This window comes from Oncorhynchus masou, chromosome 21 (genome assembly GCF_036934945.1).
Source record: "Oncorhynchus masou masou isolate Uvic2021 chromosome 21, UVic_Omas_1.1, whole genome shotgun sequence".
In the NCBI taxonomy this organism is placed as follows: domain Eukaryota; kingdom Metazoa; phylum Chordata; class Actinopteri; order Salmoniformes; family Salmonidae; genus Oncorhynchus; species Oncorhynchus masou.
In genome coordinates, this window is record NC_088232.1 from 17,461,172 (window position 1) to 17,484,392 (window position 23,221).

The following is a 23,221-nucleotide window of genomic DNA, read 5'->3' on the forward strand; positions in this document are numbered from 1 at the left end:
AAATATTTTTATTCTTATTTTTTTTCTAGATGTATTGAAAATTAAATACAGAAACATCTCATTTACATAACTATTCACACCCCTGAGTCAATATATGTTAGAATCACATTTGGCAGCAACTACAGCTGTGAGTCTTTCTTGGTAAGTCTCTAATTCTTCAAGCTCTGTCAAGTTGGCTGTTAATCATTGCTAGACAGCCATTTTAAAGTCTTACCATAGATTTTCAAGACAATTTAATTTAAAACTGTAAATAAGCCACACAGGAACATTCAATATTGTTTTTCTAAGCAACTCCAGGTTATATTTCTCCTCGTGTTTTAGGTTATTGTCCTGATGAAAGGGGAATTTGTCTCCCAGTGTCTGTTAGAAAGGAGACTGAACCAGGTTTTCCTCTGGATCTTGCCTGTGCTTAGCTCAATTCCATGTATTTTTATCCCCCAAAAACTCCCTTGCCAATAACAAGCATACCCATAACATGATGAAGCCACCACCATGCTTGAAAATATGAAGTGGTACTCAGTGATGTGTTGTGTTGGATTTGCCCCAAACATAACATATTCAGGATATAAAGTACATTTCTTTGCCATATTTTTTGCAGTTCTACTTTATTTCCACATTGCAAACATGATGCATGTTTTGAAATATTTATATTCTATACAGTCTTCCTTCTTTTTACTCTGTCATTTAGGTTAGTATTGTGGAGTAAATACAATATTGTTGATCCATCCACAGTTCTCCTATCACACCCATTAAACTCTGTAACTGTTTTAAAGTCACCATTGGCCTTATGGTGAATCCCTGAGCAGTTTCCTACCACTCCGGAGTTAGGAAAGGACACCTGTATCTTTGTAGTGACTGGGTGTATTGATACACCATCCAAAGTGTAATTAATAACTTCACCATGCTCAAATGGATATTCAATGTCTGATTTTTTTTATTTTAACCAATCTACCAATAGGTGCTCTTCTTTGTGAGGCATCGGAAAACCTCCCTGGTCTTTGTGGTTGAATCTGTGTTTGAAATTCACTGCTTGACTGAGGGACCGTACAGATAATTGTATGTGTGGGGTACAGAGATGAGGTAGTCATTCAAAAATCATGTTAAACACTATTATTGCTGACAGAGTCCATGCAACTTATTATGTGACTTGTTAAGCACATTTTTACTCCTGAACATACTTAGGCTTGCCATAACAAAGGGGTTGAATACTTATTGACTCAAGACTCATTTCAGCTTTTCATTTTAAATGAATTTGTAAACATTTCTAAAAACATAATTCCTTTTTGACATTATGGAGTATTGTGTGTAGGCCAGTGACACAACATCTAAATGTAATACATTTAGGCTTTAACACAACAAAATGTGGAAAAAGTCAAGGGGTGTGAATACTTTCTGAAGGCACTGCAGGTAAGGATCACTTAAAATAAGTGGAATGTTTGAACTCACAATAGCTCACATGATTGTTTTTATTTCTCCTCACTCACCACCTCAGTCAGTTATCAAAGTTAGGAGGAAAGTGCTTATTTCAATTCATAAAGGGTTCAGTGGCCAGAATAACAAAAACAAGTTTTTGATTCAAAGCCATAAGTTATAAAGCAATGACATGACATCATAAGGATCTCATACGCTTCGGTCAGTGGGACACACTGTTGCATAAGTGGAGATAATATACAGCATATAAATAGTAGTCAAATATTTTCCATCGTCAATAAGAGAGTACTTTTCTAATATATAAAGACATCTCACAGTATACATAATATTCACTTCTCTATTTGTGCAATAGCATAAAGATAAAAACACAACATTGAGAATCTGCAACATAAAACATTTAAAATGGATACATTTACATTAAACGTAGCGGCACAAATCAGCAATTTCATTCCACAAAGTAAAAGATATGTTTTAGTGCAATATTCATTGATAATAAATAACACTGTCACGTCAGACAATTCTGATTAAAAGTTCCTTAAAAATGATAGTCACTTTTCCCTTGCTTAATATGCTCGTTCAAAACATAGGTAGAAAGCAAAGAAAAGGCACAGACAGACTTTTGCTGTTCAATCAAAAGCACCAAACTGGACAAGAAGCAAGTCTATGCTAAATTTGGTCAGACTCAATTTTCAAATACTTTCATATTTCAGATACTTCTGTTGTTACTTCCTCTCCAATGTTTTCAATAATCAAACCCTTAACTATCATCACTCGATATGAATACAATAACAGCCTATTTTCAAAGTAGTCAAATCAAATCAAATGTTATTGGTCACATACACATATTTAGCAGATGTTATTGCGGGTGTAGCGAAATGCTTGTCCACGTATACATGTCCACATATACATGTGTATGCACATACTGTATGTGTTAAGAGTGGGTTATGGAGTATAATCAACATCAATAATTATGTTTGTGTGCAAGTGTATGCAAGCTTAACTAATATATAAGCATTTACTTTAACACCATGTTTTGCACCTGTGTCCACCGCTTCAACTGACTTCTTGCTTGTCCTTCCCTATGAGGATTCTGCTGACCTAAATGTTCAAAAACTCTTAATTCATAGAGAAATTCATAGAGAGCATGAAGTCTTGTGTTGATCCTGTATTTCAAGGTTTGTTCTTCGCTCAGATATAGATATAGTCTGTGGGAGGGAGACAGGAGGGGAGGGGCGTGTTAGATGACTGGCCTTTACACTACTAGCATGCAGAAACCTGAACCGACTGAGAGGAGAGCCTCCAACACCCAACCAAAAGGGACTGGATGAAGTCATTTTGTATGTCTGACTGTCTGTCTGTCTAGAGGAATGAGATTGAGAGGGACTGTGGATGTATTCTGGTGCCAGATCTTCTTGTGCTGTCTTGCCAACTCCTATGTGACCATAGAAGTTGGCAAGACAGCATAAACAGATCTAGGACCAGGCAAGCTGGGGACTGGGCAATGGATGAGAGGCTCAGCTGCTCCTGGAGGAAGCTCCAAGGTACACTATATATACAAAAGTATGTGGACACCCCTTCAAATTAGTGGATTCGGCTATTTCAACCACACCCGTTGCTGACAGGTGTATACAATCGAGCAATCTCCATAGACAAACATTGGCAGTGGAATGGCCTTACTAAAGAGCTCAGTGACTTTCAACATGGCATCGCCATAGGATCCCACCTTACCAACAAGTCAGTTGATCACATTTCTGCCCTGCTAGAGCTGCCCCGGTCAACTGTAAGTGCTGTTATTGTGAAGTGGAAATGTCTAGGAGCTACAACGGCTCAGCCGCGAAGTGGTAGGCCACACAAGCTCACAGAACGGGACCGCCGAGTGCTGAAGTGCGTAAAAATCATCTGTCCTCGGTTGCAACACTCACTACCGAGTTCCAAACTACCTCTGGAAGCAACGTCAGCACAATAACTATTCGTCGGGAGCTTCATGAAATGGGTTTCCATGGCCGAGCAGCTGTACACAAGCCTAAGATCACCATGCGCAATGCCAAGCGTCAGCTGGAGCAGTGGAAACACGTTCTCCAGAGTGAAGAATCACGCTTTATCATCTGGCAGTCCAAAGGATAAATCTAGGGTTGGTGGATGCCAGGAGAACGCTACCTGCCCCAATGCATAGTGCCAACTGTATTGCATGGTTCAGGAAGGGCCCCTTAGTTCCAGTGAAGGGGAATCTTAACGCTACAGCATACAATGACATTCTAGACAATTCTGTGCTTCCAACTTTGTAGCAACAATTTGGGGAAGGCTCTTTACTGTTTCAGCATGACAATGCCCCTGTGCACAAAGCGAGGTCCATACAGAAATGGTTTGTCGAGATCGGTGTGGAAGAACTTGACTGGCCTGCACAGAGCCCTGACCTCAACCCTATTGAACACCTTTGGGATGAATTGGAACACCGACTGCGAGCCAGGCCTATTCACCCAAAATCAGTGCCCAACCTCACTAATGATCTTGTGGCTGAATGGAAGCAAGTCCAGTGGAGGCTGTTATAGCAGCGATGGGGGGACCAACTCCATATTAATGCGCATGATTTTGGAATGAGATGTTAGACGAGCAGGTGTCCACATACTTCTGGTCATGTAGCGTATGTTCCCTATAGAGTGCATTACTTTTGGCCAGAGCCCTATGCAACCCCAGTCTATAGATGCTCCTCAGAAGTGATCCTGAGGGAGGCGATGGCCTTGGTGCAGGTCTGAAGACCCTCTTCCTGCTTAGGGTCCCTGACCGTGAGGACAGAGGCAGGATCTTTTTCCTCCTCAGAGTCCCAGGGTGTCTGGTGGGGGGACGGCCTCTCCCTTTCCCACTCCTTCTCCTGCTGCTGGGCTACTGAGTCCTCTGCACCGAAGCCCGCCACACAGACAGATCCCTCCTTATTACTGTCCTGGTGGAGCTCAGTCTTCTGATGGAACAGGGCTGACAGATGGGTCCGGTCAGAGCTGCAGGAGGGCAAAGTGCGCAGTATCTGGATCCCCCCGATAGGGACCATGGGGAGTAGAGTTCGAACCTGCTGCTGGGAGTGTAGGGGAAGGTGGCTGAGGACGTTATGATGGGTACAACTGGAGATGTAGGGACCAGGCAGTTTGGGGAGCGTGCTTCTCCTCTGATCCTAAAAACAACAAGTTATAGTGACTACCAGAAGACAGTTTCCTACAGTTTAATGCAGGGACTCCAGGGGTGGGAAAAAAATGAATAAAGGTTTTATATCAAGAATACTAACAACCCAGCTGACAAAGATGGTTAAAATGAAGTCAGTGCAACTAGTTTTGCATGGACAAGCATACTAGTCAATCTAAACATGTGTGTATAATATAGTGTATACAACTATATTACATACCAAATCCATTTCAATGGATCCTCCCTTGTGGACAAGTTCAGCCTTGGCTTGTCGCTTGGTTTTATCGCCAGACCCTCTGTGTTGCGAGCCCCCTCTACGTGGAGACACAGCCCTCAGCACCACCCTCTGTCTGCCCCGGGCCGATGGCTCCCTCCTCCCAGGCAGGTCCACTCCGCCTGGGGACAGGGGCCTCTCCATGCAGGCCGGGGAGAGGTGCTGGATGGGGTTGAGGTTGGGGGAGCTGGGCCTCAGCTGGGAGGTGTCCCATCGAGGTGAGAAGCGACCCCGGGGGGAGAGGTCTCTACGGGGTGATGGGTAGCGGAGCTGTGAGGGGGACGGTTCCCTCAGAGGGGACTCCCAGCCAGTGGACAGCAGACCGGTGAACAGACAACCCTGGTCAGGAGACAGCATGGCCAGGCTACAGTCCTCCTCCACAAGCCTCTCTCTCTCACTCTGCTCCTTGTCCAGGCTGGAGGCCAAGACAGTCCTCCGGTCTGGCCCTGTCCTCTTGCCTGAGATGGAGGTGTGGGGATGGCACGGTGGAGGCACGATGGAGTTGGTGAGGCAGCTGGGGAGAGAACGGAAGGTACTGAGGGTACAGCCATGGAGAGCCGACGACACAACCTGGGTGATGGTGGTAGCGGTGACCGACGGAGAGGCTATGTCACAGGGCTGAGGGCTGGTGCTCCGGGAGCGGATTTTTGGAGTGGAGCCACCGTCGTAATCATCATCGTCATCTTCGTCAATGTCATCTATCTCTTCATCCATGCCATCGGAGTCGTCTGCGTCCGAGAACTGGTGTTTGGCTGAGCTCAAGACCCCGGTCTTCGAGTCTTGCTGGATGTCATCTGTATTGTTTGAAAGAACAGGAAAAAATAAAGACAAATATAATATCAAATTAATTTCTGTCATTAACTCAGTGTTACATATCTGAATAATTCATATTAGGGAGTGAAGTATACTATACTGGTCATTGGTCAATATATTACCAGATTCCTGTGTCTCTGTATCATCCACTGTGACTGACACACCAAGCTCAAGACACTTCTTCATGTGAGCCTTTGACTTCATATGCTTGGTCAGGTTTCCTGTAGGACAACAAACATTTAAAGATTCATCTTGTTGCGCTTACTACATTCATTACCATTCAAAGTACATTTTGGAAATAAATGTTCCTATTGTCATCAATCAATCAAATCAATTAAATCATCAAGTTGTCACAAAGTGCTTTTATACCTCTTGTTTCATTCATTTCAATGGAATAAAAAGATGGGATACCCACCTTTCGTTTTGAAAGCGAAGTTGCAGACCCTGCAAACGTAGGGTCTGACGTCAGTGTGGGTGCGTATGTGTTTCTTTAGCATACTAGGTTTCTTACAGCGGATGCCACACTCCTCACAGATATACTTTCCTCGGCCTCGGCCCCTCACGTACACATAGTCCTCATTGGACTTGAACCTGAGGGAAGGGAAACAATCCTTAATGTGATGTTCTATAAAAAAAGCTAAGTTAAGTGAATACATATATTTCATCTAATTCCAGGTCACCCTTGGGAAAGGGGTCTTCTGACCTCAATAGGACTACCGGGTTAAATAAATAAAGTTACAAATATTTTGTACCACCAGGCGTTACCCCTATATAAAACATTACAAGCTAACATTATAATGAACATTCTATTGCTTATTGATTCATGTGATAGTATTGTAACTGACCCTCCGTCAAAGATTTTGATCTGGGTTGGTGTTGGTGTTGGCGCTGCTGTATGTTTCGAGGAGACCTCCATGTCTTTCCAGTCCTCCTTCACTGCTTTTACCCTGCAGCTGGCATCCTTCACTTTCCTTCCACAGGAGATCACATCCAGCTCTTTGAGCTCCGGTTTGCTCTGTAGCTAAATGAGCCAGATAAATAAACATTAATATGAAGGAAGAATTTAAAAAAATAAAAAATGTAACTCCATTTTCTCTCCATGAGCTTGTCTCATCGCTGCAATTCCCTCGGGAGAGGCAAAGGTCGAGTAATGCATCCCCAGAAACCGCCAAACCGTTTGCTTAACCCGGAAGCCGCACCAATGTTTCGGAGGAAACACAGTTCAACTGACAAACAAAGTCAGAGTGAGGAGCCAAGTAAAGCCCCTCCGGCCAAACCCTCCCCTAACCCGGACGACGCTGGGCCAAACCCTCCCCTAACCCGGACGACGCTGGGCCAAACCCTCCCCTAACCCGGACGACGCTGGGCCAAACCCTCCCCTAACCCGGACGACGCTGGGCCAAACCCTCCCCTAACCCAGACGACGCTGGGCCAAACCCTCCCCTAACCCGGGCGGCGCTGGGCCAAACCCTCCCCTAACCCGGACGACGCTGGGCCAAACCCTCCCCTAACCCGGACGACGCTGGGCCAAACCCTCCCCTAACCCGGACGACGCTGGGCCAAACCCTCCCCTAACCCGGACTACGCTGGGCCAATTATGCGCTGCGCTATGGGACTCCCGGACTCCCGGTCACGACCAATAATGACACAGGGATCGAACCCCAGGCTGTGGTGACGCAGCAACCTTAGACCGCTGCGCCACTCGGGAGGTCAAGAATATACATTCTGTTAACATGCAGTTTAGATATGTTTAGGTAATGGAGTTAGATAATACAGGATATTAACAATGTAATATGGTTACAATATTATACAATATTAGTTTATGATGTAACTTGAGTCAAGGATGGCAAACATACAATATGGAAATGTAAGGGTGATTTGGACTAAATCAAAAATGAACAATAAAGGTTCTCACCAGCTCAAGCCTCTGCCTCCATAAGAGTGAGGAGGAGACCAGTTTCCCAGTCCCAGGTTGGTACATGGCAGCCATGGTGTACACCCATGTGTTAGTCTTCTGTTTGGAGCGGAGCAGAGCCAGGGTTGCACTGGTGTTGAGGTTAGGAGGGTTGGGGTTATGGGAACTGACGCACCACGTAGTGTACACAGAGGACATAGGACAAGTGTTGTGAGTGCTGTTTGGCTTGGTGTAGTTCAGATAGCACCAACTCACAACTGTCGTTGTGCGAAGACTTGGAAACTGAGATATCAGTTTGGTGTTTTCACCGTCAGAGATGAGGATGCCCTGACCTTTGACTACCTGCACCATAATTTCCATCTGTGCCTTGCTGTCCATGCCAGACTCTTTGAAATCATTTAGGGAAATCAGAGAGGGTGGATATAGGCGTGTTCCGGTTGGGGAGTTATCCATAGGGGAATCAGGACATTCTGACCCTTGTTGCTGAGGTGAGATGAAGCTTTCACTTGCTCGGTCGTCTTGAGAATGACGTGAGGATGACACAGACAAAGAGGATATAGAAGAAAGGCATGACAGTGATGCTCCCTGGTTGGTGTCACTTTTAAACTCAGTCTTTAAACTGTACTTGCTCTCTTCAGTTACATTACAGTTCCCTAACTCCACAGCACCCAACTCCTCCACTATCTCACCGTACATTTTCTCCTCTTTGACACGTTTCTGCTGTTTTACCTCCGTGAACAGGTCCAAGCTGCTGGCCGGAGACAACATGCGCTTGTTGGATCCACCACTGGATCCACAGTTGGTGGTGGAGATAGTTCTGGAGGTCAGGGTTAGAGGGATGCCTGTCTTAAACTTAGCTGGTGACAGATCTAGAACTTGAATCTGGGCTGGGTTGTTGGTCAACAGTCCTCGGGGGTGTCCTAATAACGCATCTAAATTTGTGGATAAATGTGCAAAGTGAGAAGTGAGAGAGTTTTCGTATGGATCCTCTACAACCTGTGACACAGTGGTGTATGTAATGCTACCGTAAGATGGCACGTGAGCCTGTATTCTAACAGGAACTAAGAGACCGGAGTGTGGTGGCTGAGGGGCAAACATTGGCAGAGACTGCGAGAGCAGAGAAGTGGTTGAGAGCGACAGGGCATTGCTGAGGTACTGAGGAAGAATATTTAGCGGAAGGACTGGATGTGTAAATTCAGGGTCAACATTCAAGGACGCCTGTCTTACCAAGTTACCCCGTCTGGGTTCTGAGTAACTGGCGCCGAGTTCCGCATGTCTAACTTTGGCCATTGGAGAGAGACTGCCGTAGTCAAATGATACGCTTCGGACCTCTGGGAGCTCTCTGCGCTGAGAGTTGCATGGTGCCTGTTCTGAAGAGGAGCGTCTCATTTCATGTTGTTGACGCTGGTTCAGGACAGAGAGGGAGTGGGCGCTTCCTGGCACAGCTAAGAACTCCAACGCTTTTCCAAACTCATCCTGTCTAGCTGCCAGGGGAGCTGGCTTGGGGATAAACTCTCGCTCTCTCTCTTCTCGGTCAAACGAGAAGCTGGAGCAGTAGGATAGGTTGCTATCCTGACTAGGGCTTCGGGAGAGGCTCGTACAGGCCGACTCGAAGCTAGACTCACCAGAAGAGTGCTCCAAGTCAGCTAAGCGCAGTCTCTTCTTCTTTGGAGGGAGTTTTTCTGGGGGGAACTGAGACAGGGTTTCACTTCTTTGAGGCCACTGGAACTCCTCTACATATCTATCGGGCTCCTTCGCCTTCACCTGTTTCACCTCCGCTGCTTTCTCTTTCTCTGGACTGTCAGGTTCTACAGTCACCCTGATCTCTGGGACCTGTATGTTGGACTGACGGACTAACTTAGGTGTCATTTGATATGATTGATCTAACAATCCACTGTCACTCAATTGGTGTGCAATGATCTCAGTCCTTTTATCTCGGGTTTCGGTTTGCTCCACCACTTCCATTGAGGAAGGCTTTTCCCGTCTCTGGTGGTTGTAAGACTCGTCCGAGTGAGACCTGCTCAAGGAGTTTGTGTGTTGAATCACAGAGATGACATTGCCTAAAGCTCTCTTCTCTGTGGTGTCTTCCAACATTTCCATGTCCAGTCTATCACACTGCGCTCTATCCTGTGTATTCACGCTTTGGGCATGTACTTTCACTGAAGGAGTCGTGGTTAGAGCACCTTGAGAGGCTTGCTTTGAATCACAGTCCCTCGTCTCTTCAGCGTGGTCGTAGTCTGTGTGATACTGGCTTGCTATATCCTCCTCCTCCCTGATACAGTTTTCCTTCCGTCGTTTCCTCGTCGCAAATTCCATCTCTACTCCAAGGTTGGAAATATCAGAGATGTTTCCGTAGTGGTCAGGAAGTTCTGTGTGTCCATCGTGTGCAGAGTGTTCAAAGGCAGCCTGTCGCCTGAGTCTCCTAATACCTCCAGGGGACGCCCTCTCATCAAAGGAGTGGCTGCCTCGCAGGCCTTGTGGCATGTCCAGACACGCAGCTGAGGACGTGGGCATCGAGTTGCTCCGCACCAGCTGCCCAGAATCGGAGAGCTCTAGTTGAGCCTCTTTAATTTCTTCCCTTGTAAATGAATGTGTGTTTATTCTGATCGATTCTATCATTGATTCCTTTTCTTGTGTGAATACGCGGGAAACACCTCGCTCTGAAGACTTACGATCACTTATTAAGTCTGTAGTGCAAGTCACAACAGTTCTGGCCTGTTTCGGGTTCGGTTTGTAACACTTCCCAAACATAATCTCTTGATAGGACTTGGCGTTTGTGTTGGGAGGACCACCAGTTTGGTGTTCTGCGCTCTCAGAGCGTGAGAAGTAGCCTGAGTCTGTGCTGCCTTTGCTTCCCTGGCTAGGCAGGGAGAGAGATGTGTCAGTGTCACTGCTCCTTTTCTCTGAGAGCCGGAGTGCCAGCCTCTGCTTGATGGCGCTGGATTGAATTGCCCGACTGACCTGAGAAACGGCTGGAGCTTGAGCACCATTGATCCCTGGGAGCCTGGCTGAACGCTCCTCAGATAATGTTGATGTAACTCCCTGTTTCTGGGCAATGAGTTTCAGTACTTTCACAGCAGTGGTGCTATCTGGTTCCTCGACTGAAACAGAGTCCAAGAACGATGAATAGTCATCATCCGTGTCAGAGCTCTGCTCAGCGTCAGAGTATAGCTCTCCTTCTCCTTCTAAAGATCCCCGGTCCTCTATGTTGGCATTGTAAGAACCCAGTTCTGAAATTGGCACTGTCCCAGCTTTGACAGAGTGAGCATGAGATTTTCTGTGTTTGTATAAATTGCTCTTGGTTTTGAAAGAGAAGCCGCAGGGAACGCAGGGGTAGGGTCGCTCCCCAGTATGTGAGCGAATATGCTTTTTAAGTACGCTGGGTTTGGCACATGCCCTCCCACAATAATCACAAACATACTTCCCAGGCCTCTGCTGCTGTTTCTGCTCCAGCTTACTACACACGTCCTTGGATAGCTCCTCTATCCCTGACTGGGAACAGTGTTGAAGAGACGCGGGTAAACTGGGGGCGCTCCTCTGAGGAGAGGGCCCTTCACAGTTGCCATGGGATAGCGGATGTGCAGAAACCGAGCGATCTGCCGTTTTCTGTCGAGCAAAGGGAACTGCCTGTCTCCCCAGTGGTGGATATGATGTTAATACGTTGTAATGAGGATGACTGCAGGCTTGATCCTGTAATTGGCGTGGTGATTTCCCTAATTGTCTTAGTTTCCCTGAGTCAGGCTTGTCTGTTGAACCACATGTGGTTCTACTCTGGTCCTCCTCTGGTTGTGGGCATTGGTGCCACCCCTCCCCCTCAGAATCAGCCGAAGGGGGCATTTTAGTTTGGGCAGTTGTAGCCTCTGGCGCTGCCAACTTTGTCTGTGTAGCTGTCTTTTTTAGATCCTCTTTAGAACATTTCACCTCCACAGTAGCTTCTAGTGACTCCATGACGATTCCTCTTCAGGGTTGATATCCAACAGACAATAATGTCTGTGATGTAAATGTAGTAATATGTGGAGATAAAGGGTCATCTGAAAGACATCAGAAAGCTGAAATTATTATCTGTGAAATTGCATACCTCAAAACATTACCTCAAGGACACCCAAGCATTATCCCGAGCAAAGACAGAATACAAGATGCAAAGATGGCTTACTTACAAAAATAACGTACTCTATGTTCCTTCCTCAAATAAACTTGGTACATAATGACCAGTGTTCACAGCAGGAAAGAAGAATCTGGCTCTTTACTAGACTTTTTCAAATCCTGTTACCTCATAGTATCTCATATTACACACACATTGTGCACTACAATCACAATGTGTGTGTGTGTGCGTACTGTATTTGTGTGCACTTGGACTCTAAACTCAAAGACATTGGATGTGCGTACTGTATATTATCCTGTCCTATATCTCAGTTCCATACCATGGGGCTATCTGGATCTCGGAGCTATTACTGTGCCTTCATCACAAATGGCAGCCTATCCCTTACACAGTGCACTACTTTTGACCAGGGCCCGTAGAATGAGACGTAATCTTGTCCCATACCTCAGCAAAATACAATGGGGTTGGGTATGTAATCTTGTCCCATACCTCAGCTCTCTACCATGGGGCTCCACAATATGCTGCGTCTCAGAGGGAACATAATTTTCCTCTTCTCGGTATCAAAGGCTGTGTGCTCTTTAACGAGGTTATGTAAGATTATCTGGTTCAAACCCACTGAGCTACTCTTAATTAGGACATTCTATGAGTGACGCCCTCTCTTCTTGTTTCTTCCTACTGCTCTCTTTCTTACAATCATCCTAGTATTCTCTCTCTCTCTCTCTCTCTCTCTCTCTCTCTCGGGGATGATACAAATCCAAGGTGACTCAAGATGCAAAGATAAAGCACGCATTAAATCAAAGAGGCTGTGCTTATACTGCAAGTATGTCCAACTAATATTCAAATGGGAAGTGCTTTATCCTCCCACTTGACATATGGCTAAAGACTACAGTAATCAGATAGAGTTTTGCATTCCTCACTTAGACAGACAGACCAAAGAGGAGAATCCAGTATATTCTGTGTACTGTAAAAGGTGGATTTTTGGAACATTCTATGAGAGAAGGTTTCCAGGGGTATCAGGGCAGAGGTGACAACATTGTAAGAAGCCTTGAGAGGGAGGGGACAGGGGATCTATCTCTCCTCAAGGTCGTTCTGACCTCATAGCTGGGTATTTTTCCATCCTTCCCAACTAAAGCAATGCGAGGAGGAACTACAAGTGCAGGGTGTCAGGGAGATAAGCCTGCCTCATTGAAACAATGCATACCTCGCCTCTGAATTACACCACAGAGAGTGAGAGAGAGAGAGAGAGAGAGAGAGAGAGAGAGAGAGAGAGAGAGAGAGAGAGAGAAGGGAACAGAGCCTTTAGTATGTACACTTCCCAACCTCTTTTAAGTCTATCTATTCCTCATGTGGGTAAAGCTAACGTTCGTGTCGCACGTTACAGTGATATATCTCATTCATGGTATATTAAAACTGTTCACAGAAAGATGCTACTGTACCACTGCTGTGCATAGCCAAAGAGCTCTATTTTGATTTAATCTGACCACATTTTTTTTGTTACCTTTATTTAGCTAGGCAAGTCAGTTAAGAACAAATTCTCATTTACAATGACGGCCTACACCGGCCAAACCCTAACGACACTGGGCCAATTGTGCGCCGCCCTATGGGACTCCCAATCATAGTCGCTTGTGATACAGCCTGGAATCAAACCAGGGTCTGTAGTGACGCCTCTAGCACTGAGATGCAGTGCTTTAGACCGCTCCTGATAAATTGGGAGCCCCTGATAAATAGCATTTGGTGTGGTGAGTGGTGAGTTTGACATTGAAAAACGAAAGCAAATGCAGAAAAGTACTTTATACCTACAGTAAAATATGATGGTGGATCTTTGCTTTTATGGGGCTATTTTGCTTCAACTGGTCTTGGCGCCCTTGTTAAGGTCACGGCATCATGAACTTTAACAAGTACCATGACATTTTAGTCAAAAACCTGGTGGTCTGTACCAGGAGGCTGACACTTAGCCGCAAGTGGATCCCAGCAAGACATTAACCCCACGCACTAATCAAAATCCACAAAGAAATTGTTCATTGACCACAAAAATCAACATTTTGCAATGACCATCTCAGTCTCTGAACTTGAACCACATTGAAAACCTGTGGTTTGAGTTGAATTGGGCAATCCATGCAGACGAAGGATATCAAGGATCTGGAAAGATTGTGTATGGAGGAATGGTCTAAGATCCCTTTCAATGTGCTCTCCAATCTCATAACACATTTAGAAAAAGGCTCAGTGTGGTTATCCTTGCAAGTGGTCAGTGCTAGAGTATCTTCTTTGAATTTATTACTCATTAAACAACATCTCTTTCTCTGAGCAATTGTATTAACATAATATAATTTCCCCATTTTTTTAGCATACAATATAGCTCAGTATTTGTATTATCAGTTCTATACAGCCTTTTTTGCAAATCTTTATCAAGGATGCCAATATTTATGGATCTAACCGTACATGCTGATAAGACATGGATGGTACAGAAGCTGAAGCATGTTGAATGGAGACATTGGGAAGTATACTGTATGTAGGTTATTGAAAACGACTTTATAATACCACTGCATCATATCACATTCAAGCTATACAGAACATATCACATAACAGGGATGACAGCCATGTAGGCCAGCGCTAGCCCCTCATCTTTACATCTTATAAGGAAAATACATAGCGCCAGGGACACTGAGGCAGAAAGCCCATGCATGGCATGACAGCCCACAGCATGCAGATTGAACACCAATGCAAGATGAGGTTGTTTTCTACTCAGAATACATGCAGTTAAAGCACAAGATCTGTGGTAAGAAAATAGTATCTCCTTAAACAACAGACAGACAGACATGCAAATATAATCCTCATACAAACCTGACATTCGTATACTCCCTTCTTGTCCCATATCGCCAGTCACATGTGACATACCTCATTTTGCAAATTCCAGCGGTCCATTCTCCATCCCTGGGTTATAGTAATAACAACAATGATCAGATTTAGCGAGGAGTAAAATCTCAAAAATCTTACGTTTTTGCCGCTGCTGCAGGCTGACTGAGTATTCGTTCAAATATCTATTGATGTGAGCTAGTCAACAGAGAAAATACCCAAGCATGACGCGGACAGACCCAGGCACAAAAATAGCAAAGGGGCCCTGTGAGGGATTATACAACAGCCTACGTTTAAAGACATTTTCTCAAACACAGCATTTACACTTTTTTTAGTGTGGGTCCAAAACATAGCAGACAGATACTTTCTCAGTGTGGGGGCAAAACAATGTTTAAACCCTTTATATACCAAAACGCTGCTTTTACCAGAGACCTGAACACAACAGACAGCAACATTTTCTTATCTAGAGGTTCAAAGCATAGCAGACACTTACATTTCTCAGCGGGTCCAGGAGGGAATAGAATATTCAACTACACTTTCCCGGTGTGGGTCCTTTATACACCAAAAGGGATTCTACCAATGTCTGGGATCCTTGATTACACTAGTCTGATAACCTGGGATGACCCAAATACACAGAAGACAGATTGGTGATTGTGGAGGCCAGGTCATCTGATGCAGCACTTCATCCCTCTCCTTCTTGGTCAAATAGGCCTTATACAGCCTGGAGGTGTGTTGGGTCATTGTCCTGTTGAAAAACAAATGATAGTCCCACTAAGCGCAAACGAGATGGGATGGTGTATCACTGCAGAATGCTGTGATAGGCATGCTGGTCAAGAGTGCCTTGAATTATAAACAAATCACAGACAGTGTCACCAGCAAAGAAACCCCCACACCATCACACCTCCTCATCCATGCTTTACGGTGGGAACCACACACGCAGAGATCATCCATTCACCTACTCTGCGTTTCAAAAATATACGGCAGTTGGAACCAAAAACACAGATTTGGACTCCTCAGACCAAAGGACAGATTTTCACCGGTCTAATGTCCATTGCTCATGTTTCTTGGCCCAAGCAAGTCTCTTCTTATTATTGGTGTCCTTTAGTAGTGGTTTCTTTGCAGCAATTTGACCATAAAGGCCCGATTCACGCAGTCTTCTCTGAACAGTTAATGTTGAGATGTGTCTCTTACTTGATCTCCGTGAAGCATTTATTTGGGCTGCAATCTGAAGTGCAGTTAACTCAAATTAACTTATCCTCTGCAGCAGAGAAAGCAAATAACTCTGGATATTCCTTTTCTGTGGCAGTCCTCATGAGAGCCAGTTTCATCATAGCGCTTGTGTTTTTGCGACTGCACTTGAAGACATTTTCAAAGTTCTTGAAATGTTCCAGATTGACTGACCTTAAAGTATTGATGGACTGTCATTTCTCTTTGCTTATTTGAGATGTTCTTGCCATAATATGGACTTGGTCTTGGACCAAATTTGACCAATTTTCTGGATACCACCCCTTCCTTGTCACAACAACTGATTGGCTCAAACACATTAAGAAGGAAAGGAATTCCACAAATTCACTTTTAACAAGGTGCACTTGTTAATTGAAATGCTTTCCAGGTGACTACCTCATAAAGCTGGTTGAGATAATTCCAAGAGTGTGGAAAGGGTAGCTACTTTGAAGAATCTCAAATATAAAATATATTTTGATTTGTTGAACAATTTTTTTGGTTACTACATGATTCCATGTGTGTTATTTCATAGTTTTGATGTTTTCACTGTTATTCTATGTAGAAAATTGTAAAAAATAAAGAAAAACCCTTGAATTAGTAGGTGTGTCCAAACATTTGACTGGTACTGTATATCCTCATCATATATAGGTATGCACTTGTACAGTATAAAGAGGGGGTTGCAATTTGAATGAGATTGAATCACTATAGCCTAACACCACTCTTCCACGGTCTGGTTAGCTCCTATGCCATGCTCTCTCTATCTTCCAAACCTGGTGGTTAAACTGTTTGAATTCAGAAGTGGACCAACGACGGTGAAAATGTCCCAAAGCATAATTTGTTGGCTAAAATTAGGACACCAACCGCAGGAGAGCAAACTGTCTTATTATATAGAAGTGCAGCCTACAGCTTGTAAGGTGATGCCAAAGGAACTTTTCCATACTTGGTTGAGCAATAAAACTCTGTTCCGTTCTGTTCCCTTATCAATGCTTTGTTCAGTCTGAGCTGGCTGTATACTGTGCAGCCTTTATACTACTGCAGTCACATCTACACCCACAGTCATTTCTAAGCATTAAGCATCACAATTATTTCTTTCATCTTTAAAAAAAGTTATAATTTAATCTGAATTTGATCTACACTACATGACCAAAAGTATGTGGACGCCTTCTCATTGAACATCTTCGTCCAAAATCATGGACATTAATATGGAGTTGGTCCCCCCTTTGCTGCTATAACAGCCTCCACTCTTCCGGGAAGGCTTTCCACTAGACGTTGGAACATTGCTGTGGGGACTTGCTTCCATTCAGCCACAACAGCATTAGTGAAGTCGGGCACTGATGTTGGGCAATTAGGCCTGGCTCGCAGTCGGCGTTCCAATTCATCCAAAAAAGAGTGATGGGGTTGAGGTCAAGGCTCTGTGCAGGCCAGTCAAGTTCTTCCACACCAATCTCGACAAACCATTTCTGTATGGACCTAGCTTTGTGCACAGGGAATTGTCATTCTGAAACAGGAAGGGGCCTTTCCCAAACTGTTGCCACAAAGTTGGAAGCACAGAATAATCTAGAATACCGTAGCATTAAGATTTCCCTTCACTGGAACTAAGGGGCTTAGCTCGACCCATGATAAACAGCCACAGACCATTAATCCTCCTCCACCAAACTTTACAGCTGGCACTATGCATTGGGGCAGATAGCGTTCTCCTGGAATCTGCCAATCTTCATTACGGCCACTCAACTGCCAATGTTTGTCTATGGAGATTGCATGGTTGTGCGATCAATTTTATACACTTGTCAGCAATAGTAGTCGCTGAAATAGCCGAATCCACTAATTTGAATGGGTGTCCACATACTTTTGTATATATAGTGTATTTGAACTACTGTGCACAAATCATTACATGTAACATAACTATGGATACAATATGTGCATCTCTGTCATTTGTGTGAATCTTGCCCTTTTAATACAATACAATTAACACAACTATGAATAACTGCCATGACTCCCAGGTGTGTAAGAAGACCAGACAAAACCAATGGAAAATAAAACATAGATCAATGATGGCTAGAAGACCGGTGACGTCGATGGCCGAGCACTGCCCGTACAAGGAGAGGCATCAACTTTGGTAGAAGTCGTGACAATCCCCCTCTTCAGTTTCAGTAGGTGTTATTGGGTGAGAACAACTGGATGCTGCTATGAAAAGGAGTCCTTGGTAGGGTTTGCACCATTTATGTACTGTAGTTAAAAACATTTTAGGAGAGGCTTATTGTTAACATAAAACCTAAACAGCATAACAAAGGGCTGCTTACTAAACTTATGTAACAGTTATATGAAAATAATATAAATGCCCTTATTGTTATACATAAACTTCACAGTTCTGTCCAGATATTAGGCCTGCGGTGTTTGCATTAAATTCCTCTTTTAAAACATACCCAAAGTACAACTTACATTTACTTTAAATTAAGTTAATCAAAATGCAACATATCAAGAAGAAAAAGTGCCGATATACAGTATATGGGACTGCTTTACGAAGTGTAGTACTAGTACATATAGGAATAATAATTTAGGCTTGAAGCTAAACATGAGTGCACTGCATTGCAGCTAAATCCATTATGCTACCTGTCTGTATTCAGTATCTGGAGGAGCGACACTAAAATGGCTGATACTGTGCAGTGAAGGTCAAGTTGCCAATCTATAAATATAATGCTCTGTCACAAATGGCACCCTATTCCCTATAATGTGCACTACTTTTGACCAGGACCCATATAGGGAATAGGGTACCAGTTGGGACGCACCCATGGTCTGTCCCCTAGACCTCCCACACACACTGCTTGGCATTCCCAATATCTGTGCTCTGTGCACACACACGTTTGTTTTACTATCCTTGTTGATTGATTGACATTCAATTGATTCCCATTCAAAATCCTATTTTCCCTAAGCCTTAACACCAAATGCCTAACCCTAATTTTAACCCAAACCCTAAGACTAAAAGCCTTTTTCCTTGTGGAGACTGGTAAAATGTCCCAATTACAATCCTTGTGAGGATTTCTGGTTCCCACAAGGATAGTAAAACCAAACACACACACACACACACACACACACACACACCACCCTCTAGTAGTGAGCCAATAAGGATATAAGTCATACAGTGCATTTGTATTCAGACCCTTTGACTTTCTCCTCATTTTGTTACGTTACGGCCTTATTCTAAAATTGATTCAATAGTTTCCCCCCCTCATCAATCAACACACAATACCCCATAACGACAAAGCAAAAACAGGTTTCTAGAAAATTGTACAAATGTATTAAAATAAATAAAAAAAGATCACATTTACAAAAGTATACAGACCCTTTACTCAGACTCTGCTGAAGCACCTTTGGCAGTGATTACAGCCTCGAGGCTTCTTTGGTATGACGCTACAATCTTGGCACACATGTATTTGGGGAGTTTCTCCTATTCTTTGCAGATCCTCTCAAGCTCTGTCAGGTTGGATGGGGAGAGTCTCTGCACAGCTATTTTCAGGACTCTCCAGACATGTTCCAAGCACTGGCAAGGCCACTCAAGGACATTCAGAGACTTGTCCTGAAGCCACTCCTGTGCTGTCTTGGCTGTGTGCTTAGGGTCGTTGTCCTATTGAAAGGTGAACCTTCGACCCAGTCTGATGTCCTGAGCATTCTGGAGCTGGTTTTCATTAAGGATCTCTCTGTACTTTTCTCTGTTAAACTTTCCCTCGATTCTGACAAGTCTCCCAGTTCCTGCAGCTGAAAAACATCTCCACAGCATGATGCTGTCACCACCATGCTTCACCGTAGGGATGGTGCCAGGTTTCCTCCAGACGTGACGCTTTGCATTCAGGGTAAAGAGTTCAATCTTGTTTTCATCAGACCAGAGAATCTTGTTTCTCATGGTCTCAGAGTCCTTTAGGTGCCTTTTGGCAAACTCCAAGCAGGCTGTCATGTGCCTTTTACTGAGGAGTGGCTTCTGTCTGGCTACTCTACCATAAAGACCTGATTGGTAGAGTGCTGCAGAGATGGTTGTCCTTCTCGAAGGTTCTCCCATCTCCACAGAGGAACTCTGGAGCTCTGTCAGAGTGACCATTGAGTTCTTGGTCACCTCCCTGACCAAGGCCCTTCTCCCCGATTGCTCAGTTTGGCTGGGCGGCCAGCTCTAGGAAGAGTCTTGGTGGTTCCAAACTTCTTCCATTTAAGAATGATGGAGGCCACTGTGTTCTTGGGGACCTTCAATGCTGTAAAAATGTTTTGATACCCTTCCCAGATCTGTGCCTCGACACAATTCTGTCTGTCTCTTCGCTCTCCAAACAATTCCTTCGACCTCATGGCTTGGTTTTTGCTCTGACATGCACTGTCAACTGTGGGACCATATCAAATAAAATTGCATTAGTGACATGGGCCGAATAGAACAGAACAGTGAAATGCTTACTTACGAGCCCCTAACCAACAATGCAGTTAAAAGAAATACGGATAAGAATAAGAGATAAAAGTAACAAGTAAAGAGCAGCAGTGAAATAACAATAGCGAGACTATATACAGGAGGGGTACCGATACAGAGTCAATGTGCAGGGGCACAGGTTATTTGAGGTAGTATGTACATGTAGGTAGAGTTATTAAAGTGACTATGCATAGATGACAACAGAGAGTAGCAGTGGTGTAAAGAGGGGTGTGAGGGGAGGAGTCTTATGGCTTGGGGGTAGAAGCTGTTTTAGAACCCTCTTGGACCTAGACTTGGCACTCCGGTGCCGCTGGCCGTGCGGTAGCAGAGAGAACAGTTTATGACTAGGGTGGCTGGAGTTTTTGGATATTTTTAGTGCCTTCCTCTGACACCGCCTGGTGTAGAGGTCCTGGATGGCAGGAAGCTTGGCCCCAGTGATATACTGGGTCGTTCGCACTACCCTCTGTAGTGCCTTGTGGTTGCATGCTCAGCAGTTGCCATACCAGGCATGCTCTCGATGGTGCAGCTGTAGAACCTTTTGAGGATCTGAAAACCCAAGTACCCATGCCAAATCTTTGCAGTCTCCTGAGGGGGAATAGGTTTTGTCGTGCCCTCTTCACGACTGTCTTGATGTGCTTGGACCATGTTAGTTATGTGGACACCAAGGAACATGAAACTCTCAACCTGCTCCACTGCAACCACATCGATGCTCTGTCCTTTTTTTTCTGTAGTCCACAATCATCTGGACCTATGGTGTTTGTACTGTTGTGTCATCGGCAAATTAATGATGGTGTTGGAGTTGTGCCTGGTCGTGCAGTCATGAGTGAACAAGGAGTTCAGGAGGGGACTGAGCACACACCCCTGAGGGGTCCCGTGTTGAGGACCAGCGTGGCAGATGTGTTGTTACCTGCCCTTACCACCTAGGGTCGGCCCAGGATCCAGTTGCAGAGGGAGGTGTTTAGTCCCAGGGTCCTTAGCTTATTGATGAGCTTTGATGGCACTATGGAGTTGACCGCTGAGCTGTAGTCAATGAATAGCATTCTCACATAGGTGTTCCTTTTGTCCAGGTGTGAAAGGGCAGTGTGGAGTGCAATAGAGATTGCATCGTCTGTGGATATGTTGAGGCAGTGTGCAAATTGGAGTGGGTCTAGGGTTTCTGGGATGATGGTGTTGATGTGAGCCATGACCAGCCTTTCAAAGCACTTCATGGCTACAGACGTGAGTGCTACGGGTCGGTAGTCACTTAGACAGGTTACCTTACTGTTCTTGGGCCCAGGGACTATAATGGTCTGCTTAAAACATGTTGGTATTACACTCAGACAGGGAGAGTTTGAAAATGTCATTGAAGACACTTGCCAGTTGGTCAGCTCATGCTTGCAGTACATGTCCTGGTAATCCATCTGGCCCTGCGGCCTTGTGAATGTTGACCTGTTTAAAAGGTCTTACTCACATTGGCTGCGGATAGCGTGATCAGTCTTTCGAAACAGCTGGTGCGCTCATGCATGTTTCAGTGTTATTTGCCTTGAAGGGAGCATAGAAGTAGTTTAGCTCGTCTGGTAGGCTCGTGACACTGGGCAGCTCTCGGCTGTGCTTCCCTTTGTAGTCTGTAATAGTTTGCAAGCCCTGCCACATCCGACGAACGTCAGAGCCGGTGTAGTACGATTCGATCTTAGTCCTGTATTGACGCTTTGCTTGTTTGATTGTTCTTTGGAGGGCATAGCAGGATTTCTTATAAGCTTCCAGGTTAGAGTCCCTTATATAGACAGGTGTGTACCTTTCCAAATCATGTCCATCCATTGAATTTACCACAAGATGCACCTGAACTCAATTCCGAGTCTAATCGCAAAAGTGTCTGAATAGTTGTGAATAAGGTGTTTTTTATTTTAATACATTTGCTAAAAAACATTCTAAACCTGTTTTCACTTTGTCATTATGGGGTATTGTGTGTAGATTGAGGAGGAATACTTATTTAATCCATACGCCTGCAATGGGAGAAAAATAATGAAAAAGGGAGGGGTCTGAAAGAAAAGGAGAAAAGATGTTCCACTGGGATTCCCATGGCAACAAAATGCTCATCTCTGCTAAGGTTCCTCATCTTGTTAACAATTTCTCCTAGCCTGGGAGCCAAGGTGTTTGTGCTCTGTTGCCGGTGTCTGTAGGAGCAGGAAACAGAGCGGTGACAGCCAGGCTCTCAGGCTACTATTCTCCAAGTAAAGGTTCAATGGGTTCTACACGTACAGTTGAAGTCGGAGGTTTACATACACCTTAGCCAAATACATTTAAACTCAGGTTTCTTAATTCCTGACATTTAATCCTCATAAAAATTCCCTGTTTTAGGTCAGTTAGGATCACCACTTATTTTAAGAATGTGAAATGTCAGAATAATAGTAGAGAGAATTATTTATTTATTATTTATTTCAGCTTTTATTTCTTTCATCACATTCCCAGTTGGTCAGAAGTTTACATACACCCAATTAGTATTTGATAGCATTGCCTTTAAATTGTTTAACTTGGGTCAAACATTTTGGGTAGCCTTCCACAAGCTTCCCACAATAAGTTGGGTGAATTTTGGCCTATTCCTTCTGACAGAGCTAGTGTAACTCAGTCAGGTTTGTAGGCCTCCTTACTTGCACACACTTTTTCAGTTCTGCTCACAAATGTTCTATGGGATTGAGGTCAGGGCATTGTTATGGCCACTCCAATACCTTGACTTTGTTGTCCTTAAGCCATTTTACCACAACTTTGGAAGTATGCTTGAGGTCATTGTCCATTTGGAAAACCCATTTGCGACTAAGCTTTAACTTCCTGACTGATGTCTTGAGATTTTGCATCAATATATCCACATAACTTTCCATCCTCATGATGCCATCTATTTTGTGAAGTGCACCAGTCCCTCCTGCAGCAAAGCATCCCCACAACATGATGCTGCCAAACCCGTGCTTCACAGTTGGGATGGTGTTTTTCGGTTTGCAAGCCTCCCTCTTCTTCCTCCAAACATAA

General features: G+C 44.4%; 1 protein-coding gene across 4 annotated transcripts; it reads right to left on the minus strand.

Annotated features, from left to right (window-relative positions):
• Positions 1–1,452: 1,452 nt before the first annotated feature.
• Positions 1,453–14,782, minus strand: LOC135507870 (transcription factor HIVEP2-like). 4 transcript variants are annotated; one of them, XM_064927596.1, is made up of 7 exons: positions 14,698–14,782; positions 7,605–11,635; positions 6,535–6,710; positions 6,105–6,280; positions 5,812–5,910; positions 4,823–5,670; positions 1,453–4,594 (listed from the first exon to the last, which is right to left on the minus strand). In XM_064927596.1, the coding sequence occupies exons 2-7, from the start codon at positions 11,550–11,552 to the stop codon at positions 4,127–4,129; spliced, it is 5,715 nt and encodes a 1,904-aa protein (XP_064783668.1). In that variant the 5' UTR covers positions 11,553–11,635; positions 14,698–14,782; the 3' UTR covers positions 1,453–4,126. The 4 variants fall into 4 exon arrangements, with proteins under 4 accessions (XP_064783668.1, XP_064783667.1, XP_064783671.1 ...); XM_064927595.1 differs by having other exon boundaries at positions 14,599–14,782; XM_064927599.1 differs by having other exon boundaries at positions 1,453–2,636; positions 14,545–14,782.
• Positions 14,783–23,221: the final 8,439 nt, after the last annotated feature.

Bases quoted from the DNA above. Each gene is read 5' to 3' on its own strand.
- LOC135507870 (XM_064927596.1), bottom strand. From the start codon at position 11,552: ATGGAGTCACTAGAAGCTACTGTGGAGGTGAAATGTTCTAAAGAGGAT. The intron at 6,281-6,534 runs GTCAGTTACAAT...CCCTTCCCTCAG, and splicing joins ATCAAAATCTTTGACGGAGG to GTTCAAGTCCAATGAGGACT. The intron at 4,595-4,822 runs GTATGTAATATA...TGTTGTTTTTAG, and splicing joins GATCCATTGAAATGGATTTG to GATCAGAGGAGAAGCACGCT.